The 22,250-nt window shown below is 40.4% G+C and overlaps 2 protein-coding genes across 10 annotated transcripts in view; one reads left to right on the top strand and one right to left on the bottom strand.

Annotated features, from left to right (window-relative positions):
- The window catches only part of grid2ipb (glutamate receptor, ionotropic, delta 2 (Grid2) interacting protein, b), a 40,163-nt gene extending 21,726 nt beyond the window's left edge, over positions 1–18,437 (bottom strand). For 2 of the 9 annotated variants that reach the window (XM_078937094.1, XM_078937098.1), the window contains exons 1-5: positions 13,583–14,176; positions 12,775–13,028; positions 12,342–12,671; positions 10,613–10,767; positions 169–450 (exon numbers count right to left, since the gene is read on the bottom strand). In XM_078937094.1, the coding sequence (XP_078793220.1) occupies positions 169–450; positions 10,613–10,767; positions 12,342–12,671; positions 12,775–13,028; positions 13,583–13,664 (1,103 nt within the window). In that variant the 5' untranslated portion in view covers positions 13,665–14,176. Of the gene's footprint in view, positions 1–168; positions 451–8,021; positions 8,392–10,612; positions 10,768–12,341; positions 12,672–12,774; positions 13,029–13,102; positions 13,239–13,582; positions 14,179–16,662; positions 16,809–18,299 lie in introns of those variants that run through there. The other 7 variants (XM_078937097.1, XM_023949497.2, XM_078937096.1 and 4 more) reach the window with 6 other exon arrangements.
- zdhhc4 (zDHHC palmitoyltransferase 4) lies at positions 18,385–21,580 on the top strand. Its single transcript, XM_023949626.2, has 6 exons — positions 18,385–18,510; positions 18,590–18,663; positions 20,161–20,339; positions 20,669–20,794; positions 20,875–21,119; positions 21,200–21,580. Exons 1-6 carry the CDS (start codon positions 18,388–18,390, stop codon positions 21,497–21,499), a joined length of 1,047 nt encoding a protein of 348 aa, XP_023805394.1. The 5' UTR covers positions 18,385–18,387; the 3' UTR covers positions 21,500–21,580.
- Positions 21,581–22,250: the final 670 nt, after the last annotated feature.

Here is a 22,250-nt window from a genome sequence, read left to right as displayed (position 1 = left end):
TGTGAGCATGTGAGGAGGCTGCGTTAACCAAACTCTGACCAGCAGGTCTGTCCCTTCCAAATTCACCAATTCTGGCTTCTTTTAGGGATAAAAAGACAAAAAAATGTCCAGTAAAGGATTTTTTTGAGGAGTAACCCCCCCCCCCCCCCCCCCCCCCCCAAATCTCACCTCTGATTGGGTCCCAAGGGAGGATGCGCCGGGATCCCGGAGACGGACTTCCTCACCCCCCTGTCCTTCTCCGCCTCACCTCGCCCTCCGGGTTCCCCGCCATCCCTCGGCACGGAGCTGGCCCGCTTGGACCCGTGGCGGCGCTCGGAGTGGTCCTCGCTGCGACTGCGGCGGAGCCTGCCCTGCGGCTCGCTGATGCTCTTGCTGCGGCACAGCCGGTTGATCACGTTCTGGGACACGGCATCGTCGAACCGCTGCCGGTGCTTCTTGGGGATGAAGATCCTGGCAAACATGGTGGCATGCGAGGAGGACGGGTTAGAGGTTTGACCGCAGGAGAGAGAGATCTACATCACAGATCCACTTCAGTCCGGGCTTTCAGTCTAGAAATGATAGATTGTTTTCAGCTCAAGTGTTAAAAAACTTGATGAAGTTTGCGATCAACAGGCTTCCCACTGTGAAGGTCCGGGATGTTTTCCCTGAAGCTGCCAATTATCTCCAGAGAGACAAAAATAGTGGGTGAAAAAAGTGAATTTGCAGAAGAAAAGTGAAGTTCTTCTTGCGGAGGGAAGCGAGATGAGGAAATCGTGGCATCGGTGGCTGCTTCCCGGAGTCTGAGTGCAGCAGCGAGAGGAACCGGAGCCAGAATAGAGCAGAGCAAAAAGGTGTGGGAGTGAGAAAGCATGGGATTTCTCCTCTGCTTTCCCTCCCTCTCTCCATTTTAAGAAGCTGAATGTTTTTTCCTCTCCCACGCTTCCGTCCACACCTCATCTCTGATCCAGAGGCTCCCATCCTCCCAATTCAGCTTTTCCTTCAATTGACAACCTCACATGTTTCTAAATAGAAATGTGCAGCTTAATCATCTCATGTAACATCAACAAATAACATTTACATGCATATGTCCACTCAACATGTAAAGTTGTTGACATAATCATGCTTTTTAGATGTGGGTGTAACCTCTGAACCCAATGATCAGAAGTTTCTGAGTCAAGTTGCAGGATTTTTGTATCGTTAAGAGTTAAAGTCTCATTATTTGTTACACACCTGAGTGTGTGAACGGGTTGGATTGTTGGATGGGGGGGTTAAAACCACCAAATTGATGACCAAAACACGAAGCCTCCTATATCTGCAAATGTTTAGACGTTGAGTTTAATAGTGACAACAAAGAAAACTCAACATTTTTAGACAATTGAAAGAAAATCCTGTCCTTTTTATGACAAAAACCTCCTATTCTAGCATTGACTAGAATATTTGAAACTAATTTTTCTTATTTTGGTAGGAAGTTTTGTATCAATGTGGTGGTTTTCACCTCCCGATCTAACTTGTTAACGTTTTAAATGGATCCCCTTTTAAAGTCTTTGACATGACTCAGCAGTGGATTTGAACTCGCAACCTGCCGGTTTAGGGGCAGACACTCTACCACGAGGCCGCTGAGTTCAGTTTTAAGATTGTAAAGAAAAATTTCATCAAGACAAAACACAATTCAACAAATAAAGTCCTGAAAGTGCCGACATCGCAAAAGGAAGAGACAGCAAGATGCTGCTTTCCACCATCAAAAGACTGTCAGAACTAGGATTTTATATGAGGATAACCAAATAATATTAAAAGACTGTTCCAAATAATCCAAGACGGCACATAGCTCTCAATCCCCAGCATCGTTTTCCATGGTTTCAAGATCTCAATCAGGCAAAAAAAAAAAGAAACACTCAAATAGCAGACTTTAATCACTAAAATCACAAAATTATCCAAATGAATGTAATAAAACAGTGAATTTCAAATCTTTCCATACCTTTATGTTAAAAGATATTTGAAGTTCAAGGATTAAGATACAGTTTTTGTGCATCCTAAATGTAGTTTTTTTTTTTTTTTTAAAGGTCGGCCAAAGTTTCAAAGAGTTTGCCAGGTTCTGAAAACGTAAACACTGTTCTGTAAAACACGTTGATCATCTGAATGCATCAAAAGAACCAACTGGGAGCTGAACCTCAGCACAGTTTCGCACAAACAAGCGCTCTGACTCCCTCCTACACCAGTCTGCTGTGATCCGACTCGCCGATTTGTTGTTGGGATGAATCAGCCGTGTGGTTTGAGAAAACAGCCTCAGTCGGCCAATTAGCAACAGATCAGGTCTGAGAGATGAGGAAGAAAAAGACTTCAGGTTCACGTCCAGAGAAGCTCATTAAGCCGCGAATCTGCCTGCTCCACAAAACAACCTGGATAAAGTAGAACCGCTTCCCTCCTCACCAATCAGAGCAGCTCAAGCCTTTAGTTAAACATTGAGCTGGTTCATTCGTTCTTTAATAAACTAGAAAAATAAAAAAAATTATGACAGGAATTAAAGGAGTTTTTAACCAAGAAGACAAATTATTTCAAAATGAAAGATCCATACACAATTAATTAAAAATGTTTTACAGAACAAATATTTCATGAAAAAAGTTTTAAAAAAAATCCAGAAGATTGATGCCTTTGTTCTTTTTGACCCTCAAGCTTTCAAGTTACTCATGATTAGTTTGAGCACACTTTAACCTGGCACTCACTGTACCTCTGACAGCTGACTCAACAGCTATTCAAAGCAAATCATTCAAACCTTCGTAGGTTTTAGCCAAGAGCTGGGCTCAAATTCCAATAAAGTTTGGAAAATGTGGATTATTTTTGCGAAGAAATCTGAATTTTATCAAATGACTTTATAGTTGTGACGTCCGCAGTGAACACACATGAGCCGGGGCGGAGTGACCCCTCCCTCTCTGGCGTGCCGTTGCAGGAAATGGTTCCTTGAAGCCAAAATCTCATTGACTTCTGTAGAAAAATGACACATGTGCTTGACATGTGCTTGATAGTCCTATTTTCTTTGCAAGTTGTTCAAGTTATAAACTGACCAATCAGATGCCTCAATAAGAGTAAGCGGTCTCACGCCCAGCGTTCATAAACGTTTGACAGACTTCGTGTAGCCTTTCAACAAGCTCACTCCTAATTGGCAAGAGCAGTTGCCATAGAAACCTTGACTCAGACCAATAATTGCTTACTGACTCCAGCATGTCGAAGTCTGCACCGCAAAAAAGCTGGAAGAAAACTATGTTACTAATGGGTGCGCACCTGTTAGTTTTTCCCCCCGTTTTTTTTATTCTTAAATGTCCCTTTGGGGGCTCCATAAGGTACAAATGCAGGCCATGTATTATCAGTGTGCTCTCTGTTTCTGGTGAGCACCTGTTCCTAATGGCTGCACACCTGTTACTAACTGCTGCACACCTGTTCCTAATGGCTGCACACCTGTTACTAACTGCTGCACACCTGTTAGTTTTTGTTTTGTTTTTTAACTTCAGTTTTTTTTCTTAAATGTCCCTCTGGGGGCTACGTAAGGTACAGATGCAGCCCATGTTTTACGAGTGTGCTGTCGATTTCTGGTGGGCACTTGTCACTGATGGGTGCGGACCTGTTATTAACGAGTGCACACCTGTTACTAATGGATGCTCACCTGTTATTAACAAGTGCACACCTGTTACTAATGGATGCTCACCTGTTACTAACGAGTGCACACCTGTTACTAATGGATGCACACCTGTTATTAACGAGTGCACACCTGTTACTAATGGATGCACACCTGTTATTAACGAGGGCACACCTGTTACTAATGGATGCTCACCTGTTATTAACGAGTGCACACCTATTACTAATGGATGTTCACCTGTTATTAACGGGTGCTCACCTGTGAGTTTTCTTTTTTTTTTTTCAATATTTTTTTCTTCAATGTCTCTTTGGGGGCTCCGCAAGGTACAGATGCAGCCCATGTTTTACTAGTGTGCTGTCGGTTTCTGGTGAGCCCTTGTTACTGACGGGTGCGGACCTGTTATTAATGAGTGAACACCTGTTACTAACGGGTGCTCTTCTGTTAGTTTTCTTTTTTTTTTCCTTCAATATTTTTTTCTTCAATGTCCCTTTGGGGGCTCCGCAAGGTACAGATGCAGGCCATGTATTATCGGTGAGCTGTCGGTTGCTGATCACTCGTCGGTGTATTTGCAGCCTGAACGCAGACTGCTGGCTACAACATTCAGACTCCTCGTGGGATATAAATAAATGTTCTCTGGTGCTGTAAGCGCAGCAGCCCACTCGCTCCCTCTCTGTTTGCTATCTGTGCCTCCCTGCTGTCTGACATATAGTCACATAGATACAGTACCTGTCAGCCTGATGTCTGTGTGTGTGAAGCTGCTGCCAGCTTTGTACCAAAACTTTATCCTCAGAAAGACCTAATCCGACCTCATTTGTAAGAAACAGAGATCTATAACTGTCTGGAGCAGCCCCACTTGTTTTCTCAAAAAAAAAAAAAAGAAAAGCAGGAATGATTTGCAGAAAACCATAGACCTAATTTAATTTCAGGAGTCAGGATGTGGCTCCAAGGCAGACAGACCAGTTTGGTGCATCATCTGTCTTTCTTGGGAGACTGGATGCGTGGTGGAGAAGCTTTTCAGATTCATGAAAACGTCGATTTTTCAACACAATTCTGAAGCTTACACTCAATTTTAGAGGGGGCAACAAAGGATAAACATCTTTTTAAGCATCCAGACAGAACAAATACAACTAACTGTGCATTCAGAATACAGAAAAAAAACAGATTTTAGCATTTTTAACTTTTTGTTGCTTGGAAAACCATCTTTCAGATGAAATATAATTGTCTAAAAATGAAAAATATCCAGTCAGCTGCTGTTGTGAGGATAAAAATGCCTGTGCAGTTTGCATCTGACAACATCTGTCTTCGTTTTCTTCGTTCTTTGCAGATTTAATTGGAGCTAATCAAAACAGAAGTTTTTTCAGGTAATTGCAAAGCTGTTATTCAAAGTGCCGATTAAAAAATAAAAAACACAGCTTCAACATTACAACTTGTACGTGAGAATGCAGATGCTGGCTGAACAACAGTCTTTGAAGCAGACCTTTGGGAAGCTCAGCTAGAGTGAAACTGCAAACACGACTAGTTGTTTGATTTGTTTCTCACCAAAAGAAAATCTCCTTTAAATGCTGTGAAGCTAAAATGAGCTCAGATAAAAGCCTCCAGAGATATAAATAGTATTTGGTATTTTTAGGCTGCTTGTAGATGTAAAACGAAAACCTCTCAGCTGCTCACTGAGAGCATCAGTGCTCTTAACAAAAACATAACTCAAAACATTATTTATAAAGAGTAAATAATGGATGCAAATTTGTTTTTATAAAAAAAAGTTATTTAATCTGTAAGGGAACATGTAGAAGTGAGATTTTGATTTGATTGATTGATTGATTGATTTGATTTGATACGATTTAATTTGATCTAATTTAATCTGATTATATTATATTTGGTTTGATCTGATTATATTTATTTTGATTTGATCTGATTATATTTGATTTGATTTGATCTGATTATATTTGATTTGATTTGATCTCATTATATTTATTTTGATTTGATTTGATCTGATTATATTTAATTTGATTTGATCTCATTATATTTATTTTGATTTGATTTGATCTGATTATATTTGATCTTGATTTGATTTGATCTGATTATATTTGATTTGATTTGATCTGATTATATTTGTACATGGTACAAGGACCATATAGTTTTTGCAATTCTTTCTTGTTGCGCCTTTGAGTAAATATGTCCCATGGCCACAAACTCACCAAAATTGGCACACACCTAATATCCGATGACATTGAATTTTGAATAAAGTGAACCAGCCCTCCACCAAAACACAAAACAAAAGATGACATCACAGAAACTGTAAAAGAAAAAACTGCAAGGGCCCAAAATCTCTCATTCAGTTCAAAAATGATTTCAGAATCCACTATTAAAATCAAAACACAGATGTTGGGGATATCCAGAGGATGTTTTAAAATTATTATGGGATGGCCACCGTACCTACTGCTCTGCGATCATTTTGTGGAAATGGGAAATTTGGCGATTTTCCCACAAAATGGGAAATGAAAACTTTGATCGATCCGTTCAAAATTTCACACACACGCCAACAGGCTAAGTCGACAACCACAACTGAAGTTTTGTTAACCTTTGACCTCAGAAAGGGTCTGCCATCTTGAACGTTTGGCACATCCCGTCAGGGGTCGCTTCGGCGAATCAGCTTTCACTGATTGGTACATGTGGTTTGGCAGAGTTTTTACGCTGGATGCCCTTCCTGACACAACCGTGTATTGTATCTGGGCTGGGGACCGGCACAGGGAAACCCAAACTCAGGTTTCCTTGTGGCTACATAGTGTAGCATGAATAGTTCTGCCAGGACCCACACTGGATTAAGCTCATTGAACCCCTGGGAAGTGAACGCTGTTTTCCGGTACGCCATTCCTAGCCAACTTAACCATCTAGCCACTTTGCCGTCATCTTGAAGATTCTAAAAAATAAATAAATCTTTAGTTCCAGATACAAATTTAAACTCCCTGTTGGGATTTGGAGTCATCGCCTCCCGACTCCTTGAGCGTCACTGGGAAGCTACTTAGGGAATAAAGGGTTGGTTTTAGAGTTTGTAGATTTTTAATAGCGTCACCATGGTAAGCTTGCAATATTGGCGTTTCCCTGTTGCTCGCATATTTTTCACTGAAATAATGTGAAAATGTATTTCATGAATCCTTGGAGCAAGCTGAACGAAAAAGTTATAACATACGATACGAACGTATTTGGAAAAGTGGGTGTGGTTCACAAAGAAACCTCCGTTGCCAAGGAAATCAAAAGGTTTACTTTTGCCGATTCTTCTAAAACTTACATAAACCTCTTCTTCCCCCCCAGGCGACCAAAAAATTAAATGGTTGCCATGGAGATAAAACCAACAGAAAGATGCCATTTTGAAAAAAGTGTTTCGTTTTTTATTTGTATAAATTTTTCACGTGCAAACCGGACCAGGATGGCAGGGCAGAAGGGGAGAGTAGCTTTTCACGGTTTGAATTTTTACATTATTTTTAAACATGACTAAAACGTTGTTCGGGCGTATGTGTGCATACAAAAAACAAGGAAGATGAACACAAAAAAATAAATATATAAAATTAGAGAAAATACAGACTTTCTATAAATTCTTAAACCTCAGTTACTGTTGCTCTTGTCCTCCTGCCCTGTTTCTAAGGAAACAAATTATTTTAAAGCAATTTTGGGAAACATGTGAAGCTCCTTAAATCAATGAAAAAGGGTTCTCCTTAAGGAACCCTGAACCATCTGATTCATGAAGAACAAACACTCCAGCAGACTCCTCTGTTGCCATGGAAAGATTTTCGCCCTCTCATCAGCCTCACAATGTGCAATAAAGGATAAAAGCTAATTTTATTAATCAATCGGTTGATTAACCAGACTTTTTCATTTTCAATTAGCATAAATTTTAGGACCGTGTGTCTCGATCGTCTATTAAAAACGAGTGTTTCGAGCTGAAACAACTGAGAGCAGATTCTGGCTGCTAGCTCCTGCAGGCAAAACACCATCATTATCAAGTCTTAAAAAATAAATAAAAGCTTTTGCTCAGCGTGAAGCACAAGTCAAAAAAGGGTTGCAACCCAACATGGCTCACGAAATTCCCCTATAGGATCAATTTGCTGAGACTTCCTGTCAGGCAAACGGATCCAAGAATTTAGGAGGAAATGATGAACACATTTGAGCTGCAGATGAGGGTTTTTTGGTGCTCGGTGAAAAAACAGTTGCATTCCCACAGAGATGCTGGCAGATGCTGTCAGCACCCTTTCAAACCACCAGGTTTTACTTTAAAAATCCTCAGAGATGAAATCTCTGTGGTTTGAAGCCTTCATTTCTCCTCACAAAAATCCCCAAAATACCGGAGAAACCGACTAACCTCTCTTGAACAGCAGACAACAGCAGCAGATTTGAAGATTTCAAAAAGAGAAGTACTCACCCAAAACAATTCATCGCCTCAGCTTTGACTCATCTCTAACAAACCAACCAATCTTTAACCGAGCTGCAGATCAATGGCTTCATCTTCTGAGGGGCTTCATGACGTGCAGGGACCCGTCTTTACCGGGCGCAAATGTCAGAGGAGCTGCCCGACTCCTCTCTGCAGAAAACCTGAAGAAAATCCATCTGAGCAAAAAATCTCCCCCTGAGACCGAGGAGGTGAGGTAAGAGAGAGGGGGGAGACGACGGACCGAACAGAAGTGGTTTGGATGTTTTTCTCTGGTGCAGAAAAGAGTCTGAATAATTTACTAAAGGTGAGTCAAACTTAATTCATGATGGAAATCCTTCCTCATGTTTATTAATCAATGCAGCCGGTCGTACAGAAATGCGACAAACTGGTTCCCTCACAGGATGAACAGTCTGTAGATAAATCAGCTGGGGATCCAGGACACATTTTGGCACAGAAGTGACCAAAAAAACGGTCTGTGTTAGCTGGAAAACTGCCGCCCGCACACGCTGAGTTTGTGCTCCATTTTGGATTCACGTGCCGAAAACGGCTCAATGTGGCCATCAGAGACATGCTGTGAATGCACTCCGCTCTGCCAATCCTTATTTTAAAAAAGCTTCTCTCCCCCAGATCAGACTGCCCGTTCCAGAACATCCCCAGACTTTTTTTGTTCATTTTTTACAGCAACAACTTTTTTGTTGTTTTGCAAAAAACCCCGTATTGATGCGGTAAATGCAACATTTTTGAGGCTGAAAGGAAAGTGTAAAATTTAAAGGAACCAATCTGTGGTTTGATAACTTCAACAAACACACGCACACAAAAAAAATTGGTCTGGCTCCAGAGAAGCCTGACTTTTGTTATGTTGAATTCATGGCTGGTTTGGCCACTCACGTGGTTGCCATGGTGACGCACAGGTATGGCAGCAACGATGGTCAGATAAGAGTTTAAACAGCAGCCAACCCTAAGAGTTCAAGGGTTCAAGAGCTTTTTCCCTCTTCCCTCTTTTTGTGTTTGCCGTGGAGCCAAAATAACCCAAAACACTTGAATAAAAGACGTGCATTCTCCTTCCTCTGCCTTTTCAAAATAAAAGTACGGTAAAATTACTTTTAATAAAGCTGTGGGTTGTTTAGTCCTTTTCTGTAAACCTTTCTTCTGTCTATTCCTATCCATGAGCGAATGAGATTTTTGCAATCACCCAATTTTATTTCTCTTGTCTACTAACAGATGTTCCTCTGTTCTCTTTTGTCTGCAGTACCTAACCTGCCTATTTGTTCCTGTATTGACTGACGCTGGTTGTTGTAGTTTTTTTTACCCCAGTGGGTCACGACAGATGGTCGACCTTACTGACTCCTGCTCTGCTGGAGGTTTTCTTCCTAATCTTACTTTAGAGGTTTTTTTCTCGCTAAATCTGGAGATTACACTAAAAAACCATCTATCTGTTTGTCTCTAATTTAGACCATTTAAATCAGATAATCTGTCTTGATAGAAATGATCTGGACTGAATTAGTTGATGACAACCAGAATTAATAAAAACTGTTTTTTTGGCTTTTTTTGGAGCTCTTTAAAATAATTTTTGCGTTTGAACTGAATATAAAGTTTTATAGTTTAAATTTCAGATTTTTTTTCCCTAAACAAAACAAAAAAAACAAAACAAGCTTTAATCACAAAAATGCTGAATGATTTTTGAACATTTTTTTTTTGAAGACGAACTCTGCGGTTGGTCAATTTCCCGTTCTATCAGTCCAAAATGGTGGTGGTAGTGTAATGGTGAGGGGCTGCTATGCAGTTTTAGGGCAACACCTTAGCATTGATAGAACCATGAACTCTGATGGACGACATCCTCCATCAGGCCTCGTGCTGCAGAGCATCAGTCCAAACAGCAGCGTTTTTTTCTACGATCTAATACAAACCGCTTTTTTTTTTGTCTGCACCTGATTCACAACAATTTGAATAAAGAAATAATTAAAAGTGGAATTTTAATCCTAATTTATTTCATATATGTCCTCCATCATCAGAAATGCCACAAGAACATGTTAAAAGCACCACTTTCATCAAAGTTGGTCTTTTATGGACCAAAATAAAACAAATGAGCTAAAACGGGTTTGAGTCAAAATGGTGCGTTCAAAGACAGCAGCAAATATTTTCTTGGCACAACTTTAACCATTACAAAATTTTAAGAATGGGACAGCAGGAAGAAAATGTTGTCGTCTTAAATAAAAAAAACATTCCCGCCCACTTGGATCTACTTTTGGGTTCAAACTTTTTCCCAGTTTGAGGAAAGAAGGAAGTTGAGCTAACATTAAAATACAAAATACATAGAGAACGTCTAAACGTGTTCACTTGTTTTGATCAAGTCAAGGAAAGAAGCAAACTGAACTGAAGGTCTTAAGATTTTCCTGTTTGAAGAAAACAAATCTCCGCACTAATAAGCCGATGGAGAGAAAACGTCGCCTTCAGGAAGCACGAAAATCAGAAGAAACGGGAAAACTCCGACCTAAAGCTGGTGTTTTTAGCAACACCGGCCTCTTTTTGCTTCTCCTCTCCAGTCTGAGTGAGAGGCAGACTTTGACGCCTCGGGCTCCTACCTGATGCTGGAGAAGAGCTGCCGGTGTTCGTCCGTGGTCAGGATCTCCGGCAGCGCCGCGGCCAGCCACTCCACCCTCTTCTCTGCAGCAAACTGCTTCAGCACGGCGAACAGCTGCTCCTTCACTTCAGGCTCACCGGATAAAACCTGGTCCACCTGATGGAGAAGGTTAAGATGAAAACATCAGCGGGAAACGTCCAAACCGTGGTTATCTGGGCCTTTTCGTGTTCCAGTGACACGGGACATTTTTAGACGTCAACCCAAAGTTTAAGCGTTAACACGATGGTAAAGGTTCTCAGTTTAACCAAAAATACAGAGATTAAAGTGGTTGTTTCACAAAAAAAATGTTTTCAAAGCTTAACTTTGAACATTTCCTCAACAGTGATCAGAAAGCCTCACAAAAGGATTGATCATCTTAAAAGGCAGAGGTTTGAAAATTTAACTTTTGATTAAATTAAGGACCAACAGGAGGTTCTCATTCATCCAGGTGGTGTTTTCTTAAAGTTGAGTCATGGCATCTGGACCTAAACTGTTCTCCCCCTTGAATCATTTTGTCACTCGTCCAAATGGCTTTAGAAGTTACCTCCATCAGGATGGGTTTTGTTTGTTCACGGTGCCCTCGGTTGGGTCAGTGAGCCAAAAATGAAGGGTTTTGATATGTAAAGCGGTTAAAAACTAAGGGTGACAGAGCCTTTGCAGCATAATTCCTTATTTTTATATTCAGTGTTGTACTGTAAAGAACTTTGTGATTTTTATCCTGAAAGGTATATACGGTAAATAAAGTTTATTATTATTATTATTATCAAAGAGCAAAATCAGGTTTTTCAAGCATAAAAACGATGCCCTACCTTAAAAACACAGTGGTGGTGGTATTATAGTATGGGGAAAAGTTTGGCTATCTAGAAACAAACCAAAAACACAGTCTCAAGAATAAGAAATGTCATGCATCAAAGCAGGAGGAGCAAAAAAAACTTTTTAAGTGGTTTAATCAATTGGCTGTATACGAAAACTGGACTGAGTGACCCCTCCCCCTGGCGCTCCAACCAGGAAGTACCCGCACAAATCCTATAGATTTCTATAGAGAAATAAACTGCTTTTTTTCTATCATTATATTTGTCAGAATAACTATCCTTACTCTGCTACCTGTTTTAAACATGTTCTAATCCTTTTTTATTTTATTTGTTTTTCTGTCATTTAAGTCTCAATAAAAGTGGGCGGTCTCACATCGAACGTTCGGAAACATTTGATTGACAGGTATGGATTTTTAAGTGCGTGGCCTTCCAACAAGCTCACTGCGGATTGGTGAGAGAGGTTGCCATAACGTTGACCTGGACCGACTCGGATCAATCGTACTGACGTCGTCTGGCTCCAACATGGCCGCATCCGTATTTTGTGAAAAAGATTGCGACCGAGTAGATGACGCCGTTTTCTTTGGGTGACGTCACTCGATTCAGTTCTCGTGTAAGGTCAATTGTTAAATCGAAGAACAAAAATGATGTATTCTTAGAAATGTACTAAATCTACTGAACTTAAGAGCCTAAACGTTTTTTTTTAGTAGAATAATAAGGAATCCAAGGAAATCCATCAGCATCCCAAAGTTTCAGACTTTCAGGCACAAACTGTGAAGGAGCACAAAGTGATCAATTATGTGATTTTAGTCTTTTATTCTTAATTGTGGTGTTAACCTTTATTTAAACAGATAGTCAGTGTTTCTGATCATCAGCCAGTACCTTCCTGTTGAACTCCAGAGCTTTGTGCTTGCGGTCCTGTCTTGCCCCCTCCCCGGTCCCCTGGCTTTCCTCCACGCTCGTGCTTCGTTTCTGCCTCGGACCGAGACACAGAACCCCCAGGCGGAGCGTCCGGCCCTGAGAAGCCTTGATGAGGGATGCTGCCATCTCGTGCTGCCTCACGGGGATGCCGTTCACCTCCATGACATAATCTCCGGCTCTCAAACCCGCGCGCCCGGCTGGGGAACATGGAGAGCAGTCTTCCACCAGCAGAGGGCAGTCTCCCACTATGGTAAACCCATATCGACCATCGGGACCTGGTGTGATGTCCATCTGCAGAAGACAGACAATGTGTCTTTAGGAAGTCAGACGTGAAGCCTCGTATTAAACCATCTTTATAGACGCCATGTTTGGGATTCGGAGCTGCAACACCTGCCTGCTGTATGCGGGACACCACTCCAATGCTTGGGGGGATGTTCTTCTGGGTCTGGGCGATGGCAATGACTGCCTGTGGAGCCAGCGTCGACACGTTTTGGCCCTCAATCTCCAGAACCTGATCTCCGGCTTGCAGCCCTGCCAGGTGGGCGCTGCTGCCCTCCTCCACAGACAGAATGTAGCTGGGTCCATAGCCCCCCAGCTGGAAGCCGAATTCCTCCGGCCAGCCCTGGTTGGAAGTCGGCATGCTGAGAACTAAAAGAATAGAGTAAAAAGAAACTCGTTCAACTTCACTTGTCACGGCAAGTCTTTAAAATAGACATTCATACCCAATTCAGCCCATCTTAAGTCAAGCCCCATTGCATTCAACGAAAAATGCAGTTTTTTTCAAAATAAAAGCTCGAAAAGATGCAGCTCTTCGCCGTCTCTCCTGCAATCTCCTGAGTGTGAAGTTGTAGCACTCTGTAACCCTCCACCCCGCACTGTGACACACCCAGCGGTCCCTGACCTGGTTCACAAACTCCACCTCAGCCAATCAAGCAAGAGCTTCACACAGATTGTGACCTTAATTAGTTTGAAAGAAAAAAGTTCCTCCTTTCTTTTGACACATCTTTCAAGCTGAGCAGGAATACAGAAACATATAGCTGACTTTGGAAGCACAAAACACTAAACAAGTAAAGAATGAATAGGACAGAAAAATAAAATAAATATGATTATGCTGTGACCCCCCCTCCCCGGTGTGGCCCGGCGGCGCATGATGTGCTCCACATCCATCCCAGGAGGAGAACTGAAGCCGATCAAACACTTACAGAAATCCTTCGGACACCGAGCCCCCCTTTTGCTCTGCCGAAAAGAGTATCTGCCCTTTTTGTTCTGCAAAAACTTCTTCATGATCTTGCCCCCTCAAAAAAAAAAAGGTAAAGTGGGCTGTGATTCCTTCAATAAAGGGAGGAGAAAACAGCATCCAAGCCCAAAGTCACACAGAAAACCACGCAGCGAAACGAAAACGCTGCCCCATTCCTTCCTCGTGAGCAAAAAGGTGAGTGTGTACAGAAAAGTGAGTGTGCGAAGAGTTCGTCCTGCATCTCATCCCTGAATCATCCCTGGGTTAGCCTCCTTCACAGTTAATCAGAAAACTGGGACACGTGCACCCATGCACCTTGGTTCCTTAATTCTGTCTCCAAAAAAAGAGTATTGTGAGGCCTGGTTTTTCTATAAATACACCACAGTGTCTTCCTCCTCCTCCTCTTCCTCTCCTGGCTAGGTTGCTCTCCGAGGGACCGCTCCTGGCCCAGAAATCACTCTGAGTCGATGCAAGAAAACCTGACGGGGTACTAATTGGAGCATCGGATGGCTCAGAACGCCACGCGTCCAAGTGTGTCAGCACACTCGTATGTTCGGCCCACCCGGAGGGTGCAGGGGCAATTTAAGGCTTTAGCCTGTAGGATTACAGGCTTATCAGCTGAATGTTCAGCACTCCTCCACCCCACCCCAACCCCCCAGTTATGAATACAGTCCTAAAACATGCTCCCCTCCCTTGGTAAAAACGAAATATGTCTCTGGTGACAAGAAAATAGGGATCAAAACATGCAGAAAGGGCTTTAAAACCTCCAGGATTTTAAGTAAAACCAATGTTTTTAAAGCCAAATTTGCAGGTGAAGCATACGGGTTTAATGCAAAACAAGAGAAACATTCATGAGTGACAGAAATGTGTCAGCGTTAAAAAAACACAGTTCATATTGGGACCTCTATAGAGATATATGTCAGTACTTTTTTAACCAACATAGTGCACATAATTAAGATGAACCACGTTTAGTGAACCACTCGAAGAACACATAAATCAACGTATAACTGATTATTTTGCAGCTTATATAGAATTCAATAGTGATTTGAGCGTCAATTGCATCATTTTAATGTGATGTGTGTGCGATGTAAATTTTATACATCAGTGGTTCAGCTCCAAGCTGAATTCATGTACAGACCTGTTGGCCCAAACCCTCGACCCGGTGAAATGAATTATAGGCATACTGAACGACCCACCCCCAAAAAAAAATGATGACATCACATCATCACATCATGAAAAAAAACTAATGGGGCAGAAATCTCTGACTGGCCTAAAAAAAATACATTTCAAAATCCACAAATGTCTGGGATGTCCAAAGGAAGGTTTTGAAATTATTATGGGATGGCCACTGAACCTCCAGCTTGGGAGTAACTTTTTTGGCAAAGTATGAAATTTAAAAACGTCACTTTTTTTTTTTTATTTAGGAAAATTGTAGGAAACAAATTTCATGAAATTTCTCAACAACCAAGGTTTTATCTACTTTTAACCTCAGGAAGAGGCCGCCACCTTGAATTTGGGCTTGAATTCACCTTTAGTAGCTTCTACAAATCGAAAATCCTCCTTAGGAATTTCTTCCGTTGCCTCCTAACTTCTCGAGCATCATTTGGAAGCGACGTCGGGAAAAAAAAAGTTGCTTTTAACGTTTGCAGCTTTTAAACGGCGAGCTCTGAAAAGTGGTGTTACCCTAATAAACATTTGTACCCGAATATTGGAAAAATGTAATACGTGATTATCTGGCTCACACAATATGAGCGTATTAGGAATGTAGGTGTGGCAAACAAAAAACCTCCGTTGCCAAGGAAATCCAAAAGTTTACTTTTGTCGATTTTTCTTAAAATGACATCAACCTCTTCGTCATCCCCAGGCGACCAAAAAATGAAATGGTTGCTATGGAGATAAAAAAAACGGAAAGATGCCATTTTGTCATGCATTTGTCACGTGTAGCTCTGTCAAGGGTGGCAGAAGGGGATAGAGTGAGGGGGGTGTAGAAGCCACTCAGCTAATAAAAGGCAGGTAAAAACGGGGTGATAGTGGTTGGTGGGGGCGGGTAGCACCTGCGAGCCATCCTTAACATACTGCTTCTTTGTTAAATTTTCCTGAACGCACCCCCCCCCCCCCATGATTGTTTCATTGTGTTTTCTTGCAGTGTGAAGTTTATTACAATATTTTTTTCATCTGAAATATCAGAGATCACAGATATTTAACAGGTTGATTTTTGTTCGATCATGTCACACAACTAAGGAACAGTAGGGTTCTAAGATATTGGTAAAAAATAAAAATAAGCTTACAGAACTTACTTTCTTGAAGAAATTATTTAAACTTCATTTGTTTGTTTTGAAGCCTTCTGTGTGAAGTTAGTAGAATTTCTTTTCCTCTGTCATCTGCTAAGTTTTATGCCAAGTTAATGTTTTATTGCTACAAATTTAGGTGCTTTTCTCATTTTTTTGTGAATTAAATTTCATTTTTAATCAATTTATGGGTTATTTTTCTTATTGTCTGAAACAAAATGTCACGTTGGAAAGGAAGTTTTGAACTTAAACTAGATTTAATATTGTCAAAAAGAGCCAAATATTTTTTGTAATCCATATTCAAATCTGAAAAGTACACAAATGGCACACACACAGGTTTGTCCAGGTGCTTTCATTCATTACAAAAATAGAAATGTATATTTCTATTATTATGACCAACAGGTGCATTAGAATGAAAATTGTTGAGAATTGCTTGTAGCAGAATAGAAAGTGCTGAAGGAAGTGACAGGTTGGCAGACTGTCAGTGATGAAATGAAAACAATAAGGAACAGCCTGTCTGCTACACGCTGAATAATGCAGAGTGACTCACTGCAAACGCACCACGCTGCCTTCAAGTCCAGTTTACTTTTACAACCCCGCAATGACGCTTAACTCTCCACATGACAAACAGTCAGCTTTAATGACAAACAAAGCTGCTTCTGGCTCCTGTGGCAAGGAAAAGAGTATTTTATCCGATATTTTCAGAAACACTCACAGAATTAACTAAACTAAAAAAAAAAAAAATTCTAAACGTTACCTTTTCAAGCTGCATTCATCGATGTGTCCTCACAGCAGTAGAGTAAAGCTCTCTGGTCGTCTACTGTGAGCTGTAACCTGAGCATGAGAACAACTTTGCTACCAGATCCAACATGTATGTCATTCACTGGATGGAAGAAACAGACACTGAGAACAGAAATAATACGTCCTAATAAAAGAAATGTAATGCTGTAAGAAAAAAAGGTAATGAATAAAACGTGAAATATGCTGCTGCTTTATAAAACAACAACATAGTCAGTAAAAAACACACAATAGGTGGTAATTTTGTTTTTTTCGTGATGAAAATGTCATATTGATTTGGAAGATTTGGTTCCTTCTCTTGTCTTTGGGTCATCATTGACAGACACTTACACTGTTATGTTTTGTTTAAAATTCTAATTCATAAAGAGACAACTAAACGATTAAACCACTAGGCAGATGCATATTTCACTGTAATCACCGTAAAAGATTATTTACGAAGAGCTTATTAGTTGGAGATGTTACCTCCAGGCACTACACAAAAATTAAGAAACATCAAACCAAATCAAATTGTGTATTCTGTAATACTATCTACATTATTCAAAAAAGTTAGAAACTGACTTAGTAAAGATGAGTCCAACCATCTTAAATTGATTTTATTGTATATAATTATTTTATATATAAATATGTATTACTATATATGTATTACTGTCTGAACTGAGAAGGTTTTTCTCAGTTGAGTTCTAAACTCTATTTAAAAACAGCTAACATTCCAGAAAAAGAGAAATCTTTTTTAAATAGAAGTCCATCTTGTGTGTCGTTTCAAACAAGTAAGTTAAAATAGTTTTTTCCAGAGTAGTTTTTAAAAAATACTTCTAAATGTATGCTCTTTGTTTAGTTCTTGCCTTATTTAATTATTTATTAATTTCAAAAACAATTTACTAGTTTAAAAGCCGCTGAGTTTTTATTTTTTTTCATTTATTTTTGAATGCAAGTCTTTATTGACAACTCCATATTTCAACAACAATATGAACACATTTAAATGGGGCTATATGATAAGAACTTGCAGATATGTTTTGGCAAACAAAAACATATAAGAATTATCAAATAAAAAATACACAAAATTTATTAAAAAATAAATAAAAAATAGAAATTTAATTTAAATAAGGGTTCTGTAAGTACGTTTAAAAAAAAATCTAAAATACATATATAGATAATTCTTTTTATCAATTTCGCTCACACTTTTTTTAATCTTTTGTTTATTTTAAGAAACTGTTTTATTGTTTACTTATATTTGTAACTTCCGCATAGCATTGTTGTTGTTAGCATGACGTAGCATGGATGCTACGGAAGTAGCGTAATAAGCAGATAGGGATGTGAGGCATGGACCTAAAGTAAAGCCGGCAACTCAATACCACATCTAATCGGAAATGTTAAAGGGAGATTTTAAAAGACTGAAAGACAGTTCGATGCAAGCTCGACTATCCGGCAAGTATTAAACGCCAAACGTATTTGTATTTATGCTACAACGAGTTAGCAACTTGTAGGTGGGGAGGTAGCATGCTAACTCTTCTCTGCCATGTAGGAACACTGTTTTTGTTTTTAAAATAACAGAAATGTAACTACTATGAATGTAGCAATTACTATTTATTTTTTTACCTTTTTGTTCTTTGTGTCTTTGTGTGGTTTAATTTTGATCCATAAACATCTCGTTTCTCTGTCTGTGACTGTCTCTCAGAACCAAAACATGGACTTTCTGACTCTGTTTGCTATCTACGTCGCGGTGATGCTGACATGCATTTTTCTGGTCTGTAAATACTCCGGCCAGAAGCACAGCCCCTTAAACAGACTTTTTGACTGTTTTAGAAAGGTGAGATGCAAACACTTGCACTCCTTTAAGCCACCGCTGAGTGGCGCTGTTGATCCAGGTCCAATATCTCTCTTCACAGGTTTTTTCCCCTTTTACTCCACTATGGTTGCAGAGGTTTTTCCAGCGGAGTCTGCACAGAATGTTTCATCAAAGGTTTGTTGTTAAAATGATGATTTAATAGATTAATAAAGTACAAATTATACACGTTAATAATTTATATATTGATCAGAGAGTGTATATTGTGCACAATGTATAAATGTTCTTGCATGAAGTTTACGTATAATATAGTGGTTAAGGTTTCACTTTAAGTAGAAGGCATCAAAACTATGAATTTACACATGTGGAATTATATAATAGGTAATTATATAACAATAAAGTGTGAAACCACTGAAAATATGTCATATTGTAGGTTCTTCAAAGTAGCCACCTTTTGATTTGATTACTGCTTTGCACACTCTTGACATTCTCTTGATCTAGAGGTAGTCACCTGAAATGGTCTTTCAACAGTCTTGAAGGAGTTCCCAGAATGCTTAGCACTTGTTGGCCCTTTTGCCTTCACTCATTGGTCCAGCTCACCCCAGACCATCTGGATTGGGTTCAGGTCCGGTGACTGTGGAGGCCAGGTCACCATCACACCTCCTCCTCCATGCTTCACAGTGGGAACCAAGCATGTAGAGTCCATCCGTTCACCTTTCTGCGTCGCACAAAGACATGGTGGTTTGAAGCAAAAATCTCACATTTGGACTCATCAGACCAAAGCCCAGATTTCCACTGGGCTGATGTCCATTCCTTGTGTTCTTTAGTCCAAACAAGTCTCTTCTGCTTGTTGTCTTTCTTTAGCAGTGGTTTCCTAGCAGATATTCTACCATGAAGGCCTGATTCACACAGTCTCCTTTGAACAGTTGTTGTAGAGATGTGTCTGCTGCTAGAACTCTGAGTACCATTGACCTGCTCTCTAATCTGAGCTGCTGTTAACCTGCCATTTCTGAGGCTGCTGACTCGGATGAACTTATCCTCTGCAGCAGAGGTGACTCTTGGTCTTCTTTTCCTGGGGGGGGTCCACATGTGAGCCAGTTTCTTTGGAGCGCTTGATGGTTTTTGTGACTGCACTTGGGGACACTTTCAAAGTTTTCCTTACTTTTCAGACTGACTGACCTTCATTTCTTAAAGTAATGATGGCCACTCGTTTTTCTGTACTTAGCTGCTTTTTTCTTGCCATAATCCAAATTCTAACAGTCTTTCAGGTGACTACTTCTAGAAGCTCATCAAGAGAATGTGTGCAAAGCAGTAATCAAACCAAAAGGTGGCTACTTTGAAGAACCTAGAATATGACATATTTTCAGTGGTTTCACACTTTTTTGTTATGTTTATAATTCCACATGTGTTAATTCACAGTTTTGATGCCTTCAGTGTGAATCTACAATTTTCATAGTCATGAAAATAAAGAAAACTCTTTGAATGAGAAACAAACTTTTGGTTTGTACTGCGTATAGTTTGTACAACAAATATATAAAGAAAACCTTCTAAATATTGTAAAATAATGTTGGTAAAAAATAGGTACTTTTTACTTATTATTTTTAGGGATACCAAAGCATTTTTTAAGCTTGCCTTTTTTTTGAAATGTGGTTTTTAAAGTGTGATGCTTTGCAGGAACAACATGTTCATCTACCTGCACATCCTCTTGGAGGGCGCCGTGTACGGAGAGTTCACCTATGAGGTGTTTGGCTTCTGCAGGGACATGGACACCTCTCTGACCAGCTTATCAGTGCCTTATATTTTGCTGGTGCTAAAGACCTTCTTCTTCTACCTCTGCATTAAGACAGATCCAGGTTAGTTTCAATCTAATGTCCATAATAATCAGGCCTGGTGAGGGGAATATGGTCCGTCGCTTGGCTGTCTCAGGAGCAGACTGTTGGGAACAGCCTTTAGCAGAGCTACGATGCATCCACCTGCAGACCAATAGATCCACGGACCTCTTTATTTTCCTCGTCTGAGCTGGAATCTGGATCAAACTACTTTAATTTGTCTGCTCCCGACTTGCAATGATTTGAATAAAGAAATACTCAGAAATATCCTTTTGAGCTTAATTCTCTCTATATATGTCATCAGAAAACCCCATTTTTGTGTTTTTTTTGTGTGTTTTCTCACTGTCTGGTAGGCACGGTGACAAAGAGCACCGTCTCTGGACTGCTCCGCGTCTATCCGTACGACAAGAGGCTGTTCCATCCTGGAGTCTCCTGTCCGACCTGCCAGCTCATCAAACCGGCTCGCTCCAAACATTGCGGTGAGTCCCGGCGTTCCTTCTGCTCCCTGCGGGTTCGATGACGGATGTTTGGTTTCCTCACCTCCCCGTCTGCTGCACAGGCGTCTGCGACAGATGCGTTCATCGCTTTGACCATCACTGCGTCTGGGTGAACAACTGCGTCGGCGCTCAGAACACAGGCTACTTCCTGCTGTACCTCTTCAGCGTGTGCGCCATGGCGGCCGACGTGGCCCTGCTGACGCTGGACATGCTGCTCCACGCCGTGCTGCGCTCGGGGCTCCTGAGAGCCAGCTACATCGACGAGAACGGCGAGCAGCAGCCGGCTGGGTTTCCGTTCATCGTCCAGGTACTGCCTGTGCATCACATCTGCACAAAGCTGCACTCCTCCTCCTCACTCATGTTTCTTCCCCCTCTTTGTTCTTCCAGCATCTTTTTCTCACTTTCCCCCGAATCATCTTCATGCTGGGCTTCGTCGTCTTCGTCTTCTTCCTCCTGGCGGGCTACGCCTTGTTCCATTTCTACCTGGCGCTGGTCAACCAGACCTCCAATGAGTGGTACAAAAGCCGCGGCTACGTTTGTCAGCACTGCCACCCGACGGCGGCGGCGGATGCTCTTTGCAGCCCCGCCCCCAATCACTCTAAGAGATACTTCTACAGCAGAGGGCCGCTGCGAAACCTCCGGGAGATGTTCTTTCCTCGGAAACCGGTGAAGAAAAAAGACAAGTGAAAGAAAAACGTTTACTGCTTTGTACACTACTGTTGTTTTTGTACTGTTACTTGGGATGATAAAATGTTTTGACTTCTTAAAGGGCCTAATTTTTTTTGTCTTTCATAAAGTAAAATCTAAAATTATTAAATCTGATTCATTAATTAAACATCCGGCTATCAAAAGCACAGGTTTTTGTGGATGGTCAAAAGGGTTTATAGTGTAATTATTTATTTTTTCTACTGGAAAAAAAAAGGCTTGTGGTGATTTAAATGTTTTATTTTTGTTTTTTAACAAGCCCTTTTTTTATTTTTATTTTTTTTATGTTTTAGCAGAGGATGAGATTTGTGTTGTTCTTTCAGAAATACTTGACCATTGAAATAGTTATAATATATATATATATATATATATATATATATATATATATATATATATATATATATATATATATATATATATATATATATATTATGAATGATTGGAAAATAATTTACTCAAAGATTTCATTTCCATTTTTCTGTCTCACAGAAGTCAAAAGTGAAATAGATGTTAAACATTTGTCCAATATTTACGTGTTTATGTGAGCGGCTTGTAAATGACAGACGACACGTTTATATGACCAGATGACCAGAAAATGTTCTTTATGTTGATGCAGATTTAAAGCGTCTCATCACATTCGCTGAAATAGAACGAAACAGAAAGTTGGGAAGTTTTGACTCGCAAAGAGCAAAGTATAGCGACTAAACTTAATAAGAACATATGCATATTTACA

Source organism: Oryzias latipes, chromosome 19 (genome assembly GCF_053564925.1).
Source record: "Oryzias latipes strain Hd-rR chromosome 19, Olatipes_Hd-rR_3.1".
NCBI classification, from domain to species: Eukaryota; Metazoa; Chordata; class Actinopteri; order Beloniformes; family Adrianichthyidae; genus Oryzias; species Oryzias latipes.
This window is presented reverse-complemented; position numbering and strand designations above follow the sequence as displayed.